Genomic DNA, 7,191 nt, shown 5'->3' with positions numbered 1-7,191 from the left:
GTAGTAACTTCTTCACTTGTCGCCAGCTGGTGGAGCTAACGCCCGCGACATCTGGTGGCGACATTGCCAACCTTCCTCTTTCTTTCCCCTGTAGGCCGCCAGAGAGCAGCGCCGACTGCGCCATTAGCCCCAGGCTGTAACAAACGTCTCGGGCAAGTCGATCCCTTTTTTGTTTCAGACACCCCTCAACAGGTAACGCTAAAATCGGCCAGTGCTACCAACTTCGAGATATCGAAGTCAAGTATTTTGTGATTCCCACTCGGAGAACTTCGGAACCTTTCGGTCCAGATGCCCTAGTCTCTCTCTCTCTTTCCCCCCCCCCCCCCCCCCCCCCCCCCACCATTTGATTGAGCATTTCCTTTTAATTAAGAGACACTGGCCTTCCGGGGACACTTCGCGTCGCGATTCCAGACGGACTGTTTTTAAGTTATCGGCGGATCGGCGAGACGCACATCAAGACTTCTGTCCGGCTGTAACCGACGATGTAGTCAATTAGACAAGGGATGCTATCCCTATAAATTCTTTAAGTAGTTTAGTCCGACTGTACAGTACTCAGCATATTAGTTATTTTTTTAAATTATGGAAACGTCCGCGCCTCCTGCGATCTTCAGATCCGGACTTGCTACGCTTTAGAACCTAGGAGCCAACTTCCCTGTCCAGTGAGTTACTATCAGCTTTATTCCCCGACCTCCCCTTATATTTTTGCGGGCATTTTCTGCCCAGTTTGCTGTCTGTGTACCAGTTCTGATCATGTTTGATTCAGACTTCACAGACAGGGTCCAAGAGCCGGATGCGGACTTAGCATTTTCACACTCTTCCTCTTCAACAAACAGGCACCCTGGCACCATGTTGACTGCTGAACTCCGGGCAGCGAGCCACTGACGTTCGGTCCTACAGTATTTTTGAACCTTTTGGAAATACCTTTAATTTACTACGTTCGAAGAAATATGAATTATATAAATCTTTTGTTCTGGACTTCAAGAATTTACAGTGGGATTGCTTGAGCCTCTTTTTGTATTTTTTTATTTGTTTATTTGTGTTTAATGAAACCTTTAACAATCTAATTTAGGGCCGGCCCATATTTTTTTAACATATCCGAGAGCTCTTTAATTATGTAATTGAAATTGTATTTTAACACATTAAATATCTGTTATAAGTTTCCTTAAATAAATATGGAGTAATTATATTCAGACGGAATCACACCTTGTTTCGGTTCATTCCTCATGTCCTTGTGAAACTAAAAGATCTGCCGTTATAGCAGTGTATTAATGTTTATGTAGCATTTAGCGTGATTAACTTTCTATCTGCTTTGGTTTGATTTATGAGCAATGCTGTAACAGCATCTGGGTTGAGATTAAAACAGAAATTCTTTCTTAAACTTACTTATACTTTTTTATTAACTGCAAGGGCATTTTTATTAAATTCTACGTTTAATTTCACGACGAAAAAACTTCGTCGTTAAATGTGTAATTGCGAAAAAGGGTAAAACATTCTTAAACATGGCGGCCAGGGTCTCCAGATTGAGTTTTCAAAATTTCCCCAAAATGATACAGATTTCCCCAAAAATCTTTAACCTACCTTATCTACCTATTCCTTAAAAATATTATTTATTATCAGTGTTGGCAGCTTAAAGGTGTGGTATTATATGTTCAGAGCTGTAAAACTATAGTACGTATCAAGAATCAAAGTATATAAATTAATTTTTTTTTATATATAAATAAAAAAATCCGTCTAACCAGAAAAATAAAAAAAATAATAAAACCTGCTGCACGGGCGTCACTTTTCATTTATTTATGATTTTGTTTTTTTCGTTCTATTGATTTACCGATCACGATGTTTTTTTTATTGTATACAAGAGAGCTAATTTGTGGTTTAATGACTGACTAAAGTAAAATTACAGCAGCATAATTTTATTTATTAATTTTTGATAATATTGAGTACCTATATACCAACACAAAATATACATTTTCTCTGTCATAAATATTACAGTAGATTGACCTATTATATTAAAAAGATTGTGTTACATAGTACAATTAACGAATGAAATCAAGTGAAATCAACTATACATAACTATTTTACTAATGTAAACACTATATATCATTTATACTGGAATAAAACAACAATAATGTCAGTACAACCATACTTATGCCAAAAGCAACATGACACCGACATCGTTATGATTATTATATACATCCTCTGACTTAAACTTGGCAAGCCTTTTAGTGCTTAGCTAAAATTTATTACAGCCTTCGTTTCTCTAACTATACCGCACTCTAATTATGTGATCAGCTGTGCTTGTATGCATTCTATTTCTCAATTTGTTTTTCACCACATTCATTATGGAAAATGCTCTCTCCACACTAGCATTCGAGAACACCAATACCTATCAACTTATTCAAATCAAGGCCATCTGTAGCTAGCTGCTTTTTAAATGCATTCAATAAAGTGAGTGTTTAAAAAACTAAACATTTTTTTGAATAAAGTATTAGAGAAATGCATTAGAAGTAATACTAGGCAGGCAGATTAAATACTTCCCCATTTTTCCCCGTTACCAAAATATTTTTCCCCAAAAATTTTCCCAAGGATATAGTTTCCCCAAAATTTCCCCCCAAAAAATAATTTTCCCCAATATGGGGAAAAAAAAACCCAATCTGGAGACACTGATGGCGGCCGAATAGCAGCCGACAATATATTTTAAATTTCCCGCCTACCACTATAAGAAATAAACATGGCGGACTACATACTTTTTTAAATCTTCCACAACACAAAACAAACGTTTTATAACTTGATGTAATTTTTTGGAAATACGCCATTGCTAAGAACTTTTTCTGTTGAAGAAAAACTAAAAAAAATAAATAAATAAATAAAACCCAAAAAAGACAAAAAAAACACAAAATTAAGCAAAAAATTGCTGTTGTCAACAAGCACATAAACACTACAAAATATTCCGTGACAGGACGTTGCCTACGTTATTATTCAAGGCCGGGAAGGAGAGGATGTAAAACGCGAGACGATTCAGTTCCAGAGATCGCCGCTAGGTAGCTCTCTCATGTGCAGTACACGGAACCGCGCGAAACATCTGTTTAAATTACCGTTGGTCCTATAACTCATGAAATTGGTGTTTAGAACTAACTGTTATGATAAATACAATAAAGCCCTATGTTCAAATACTTCTAAAAGATAAAGCAGTCGTAAACAAAATGAATGTAACAGTTGTAACACCAAATAAAGTGTTAATTGTTACTCACCTGGAACTACGCTTACAGTTTTAAAATTTTGCGGCTCAATGGTTTTCTGTATATTTTTGATGGTTTGTCAATTTTGTCTGTCACCGAACGTGCTTCGTTGTCCAAAATAGGCTTCAGAAATTTGGTTATTATGGTATTTGCAAGCTTTTCTTGACTGCACAGTGAACACTTAAAATATTGAAGAAACTTTGGCACTAGAAACACTTTAAGCTTCTTGATGAGCTGTTTACGTCCTAAGTGTTTAAGAGTGACACAAGTAAATTTTAGTATCTTGCTCAGGAAAAAAACGAATTTTCTAGATGGGTACCGCAGACCACCGCGATCTTGCATTTTAATCAATCGGAGCAACGGGCTGTCACAATCGGGAGTTGATATTTGTTCTAGGCAATAGGCACAGTTAAAATTTTCTTCTGCAACCCGTACCAAGTACCCAGCAATCATAGCTAAGGACGCGATTTGCAGCGTTACTGGAGTTTCTGCAAAACACAAAAACAAAAACAACATGAAATTACGTACTAACTCATTAAATTAAGGCTCGGCATCACATAACTTTTAATGTTCCATTATTGTCTTCAAAATTAGATATACATTATAGACCTTATAGATCACAAGTAGACCTACCTATGATATTAGTTTCTAACAAATAAAATATCTTCGACAAAATATTATATCTAACACTTAAAAAAAAGCAGGAATGCATTAATAATTTATTTTAAAAAGTATGTGGTATGACAAAAGGCGTCATAATTTAATAAATGTTTGCACTGTATTGGAGTGCATGTTGTCAACTACCTATAGTCGCATTTTCAAAATGTATCTTCGCATGCAATTTGAATATGCTACAATTATAGTAATGTAATAACTAGACAGCGAGTGGGGCATAGCCTTAAATTAAAATTATAATAAAAAATTTCCCGTTCAATTTATCTTACCTTCAAGATTTTCGTCAAGAATTCCTGTTGCTTCAACTGGAACATCACAAATTACTGTGTTCAGCTCACTTATTCGTTTGTGATGTGCAATTGCATCCAATGTCTTGAAAGTTTGTCTTTCTACATTTGATGTAGCTGAAGGATTTATTAAACCCGTTTTTAGCGTTGTGTCGATTGCATACATGCATGCTCTTGCGTCCATCATATCGTTGAAACCACCTTTTCTTCGCAAGTGACTGAAGAGAAGTTCGATGTCATCGCTGCTCAGGTTCCTGCTTAAAACGAAATGAAATCCAACTGATATTAAATGTTGTATACATTTTACAGTTGCCTGAGTTGTCACGACTAGAGCTTCGTATGTCTCTTCACTTAGTTTATTTTGTTTGCTGCTCGACTTTTGGATATTTTCCATGTAAGGCAGGAATGTATCTAGCAACCAAGACAGTCTGTCATCGTCAAATTCTGTGAACACTAGTTTGTCGGTGTTTCTTGACATATATGCCTGCTTTGTGTTACAAACATCGTGAATATCGTGCCATTTTCTGACATATTCCAAAAACCGTATGGTTTCAGCAAGGCTTTCGTGGTTTTTTGACTAACTCAGGTGCTATTGTAGGAAGAGTCTTCAATGCAGCTGTCAGAGGAAGGGAAAAAACATACTTGGCTCGTTGCACATTCATTTTTTCGATGTTCGAAGGGTAAACAACTTTTCTGTTCAGACATCGAACAGGTTTCACTGTACAGTGCTTCTGTGCATCGTACAATTTTTTCAAGGGCTTGCTTGAGATCATTATACCCCTGTAGAAAAAATTCTTCTGAAGAAACTGAGTGCGAATATTTTTCAAAATGTGGCTCGAGTCAAAACTCAAAAAGATTACTCTGTTTTCATCATTTGGGTGTTGTATTTCAGGTAGTAATTGGCCGCCACACACCTCCTTCATCATGCTAACATTTACCGAAGAGTTATCAGTAACTATTCGCAGAATTTCAAAACCTGTTTCTTCTACTTCTTCGATCACCTTTTTGGTTAATTTACACAGCTGAGGTCCTGTTAATTGACGAGTAAAATAAAACGCGACGGGAATTCGGATGGGAGTGGAGAGGCCGCGAAACATGAAGCACAATAGTCTGTTGGCTATTTTATCACTTACACCCATCTCCTCAATTTCTGCCTCTGAATATCCAAGGAACTGGTCAAGGTTGCGATCATAACTTACTTTTGCCTTGATCGCCATCTCATCTATTATCAGCGAACCTAACTTTTCTTCTGAGTGATTCAAATTGCTGACCTCATAAATAAGGCGTTCTTTAATTACTGAAGTTATACCAGTTTCACCACTCGCACATCCAATATAACCCCTCAACGTTTTTTCATGAGGAAGTTTCAAACAGTTCATTGATCTTATGAAACGATACCCAGCTGCTGCTTTCCTGTGCCAAAGTACACAAATTTTGAGAGTTGTTTCACCATAAACAACATGCTGTTTTCCATAGCTATCAATTTGCTCTAACAAGAATAGTGCTTTTAAGTTTCCATTTTTTCCATCTTTTTCTATTTTTTCAATTTTCTCCAGGTGTTTATTATTTTTGCCGTTATTTTCTTTTTTCAGTTCCTTAATTTGTTTCCTCAATCTACTGACAGTTTGAATGAGTCGGCCATTAGACTGTTTGACGAGTTTGTACTTGTGTTTTATGGCTGTGAGTTTAGGTCTGCATGGAAAAAACGATGATACTTGAATTCCTACTTCTTTGACTTCAATCTTATCTTCAGACAAGAATGCAAGCTCCTTGTTTTCATTTTGTATACACACTTTTTTTCGTTTAATTTGCGGGCTTACATCGGATCTAGAAGCTGGACTTCGTTTCGGTAATTTGCTCTGTTTGTGCAGAGGATACCCTTGGAACAATGTAGGGACCACATTTGGAAGTAATCTTTTTCTTGTTGTACTTATGCTGAAATCAGATGTCCTGAAGTGTAAACTACAAACTCGTGAACTCGAAGACGGAGACCAGAGAGATCCAGCTGTTTTACCCTGCCTTGAAATCGCTGTTCGCCACCTATCCTTTAGTTCAGTCTGTATAGGAAATGTATGGAAAGTCACTTTTTTATCACATTTTGAAGACTCAGACGTGCAGTTTGGCACGCAACAGTAAACCATTTCGAATGGCGGGAATTAACACACATGTGAAATTATATTTGAATATTGTACAATCGCCCTACAAGTTTCTGAATAATTATATCATATTTACAATGTCCTACATACATAATTTTGTTACTTACACATTTTCAACACCTAATATAATTTTTAAAAAACACATTTTTAATGCAAAATAACATACACAGTATGCCGAACACTCGTAATACATTACAAATCGACCACACTGCGCATACAACTCCGTGTTGAATTGCCGCTTTTACTGCACATGAGAGAGACATCTAGCGGCCATTGCGTGAAACGCAGCGGCACGGATTTCGGAGCTGAAAACCCCCTCTCCTTCCCGGCCATGAATAATAACGTAGGCAACGGACAGGAATATGGTCAACAAAACAAAGAAAAATGTACTAAGAAAACGAAAAAAACCCACAAATGATGAGACAGAAATATTGAACTCAAAAAAATTCAGCACGACGGTTGAAACGAAACAAAAACACGACAAAACGAAAAGTTTCATCAAGTCATGCATTCCCATTGCACAAATCTTTCGAAGATAATAAAAGTTTTATAAATATATATTCATCTGAAACTATTATATCCAATATGGCCTCATTGCCGTGCGGTTAGTATAGCTGATCGAATCCCCGCCGACGCGAAACCTTCATTTTTTAACTTGTCAAAATAAATACGGTGCGCGCGACACTACAAAAGTAATAAACATATTTGAATTTGCCTTCAGCCAACCTCTGATTAAGGCCCAGGAGGTACCTGACAGGCGCTACGGGCATCGTGGTGCTGCTGATGTCCGAGAGGCGCCAGGCTATTGCGATACTAGGCCGTTGATGATGGGTCGTG

The 7,191-nt window shown here is 37.1% G+C and overlaps 1 protein-coding gene across 1 annotated transcript; it reads right to left on the bottom strand.

Annotated features, from left to right (window-relative positions):
- Positions 1 to 2,970: 2,970 nt before the first annotated feature.
- LOC134530432 (uncharacterized) lies at positions 2,971 to 4,759 on the bottom strand. Its single transcript, XM_063365250.1, has 2 exons — positions 4,181 to 4,759; positions 2,971 to 3,724 (listed from the first exon to the last, which is right to left on the bottom strand). Exons 1-2 carry the CDS (start codon positions 4,674 to 4,676, stop codon positions 3,261 to 3,263), a joined length of 960 nt encoding a protein of 319 aa, XP_063221320.1. The 5' UTR covers positions 4,677 to 4,759; the 3' UTR covers positions 2,971 to 3,260.
- Between the last annotated feature and the right edge of the window lie 2,432 nt (positions 4,760 to 7,191).

Source organism: Bacillus rossius, chromosome 3 (genome assembly GCF_032445375.1).
Source record: "Bacillus rossius redtenbacheri isolate Brsri chromosome 3, Brsri_v3, whole genome shotgun sequence".
Lineage (NCBI taxonomy): Eukaryota > Metazoa > Arthropoda > Insecta > Phasmatodea > Bacillidae > Bacillus > Bacillus rossius.
Note: the sequence above shows the minus strand (reverse complement) of the source record. Positions and strands in the feature narration are given on the sequence as shown.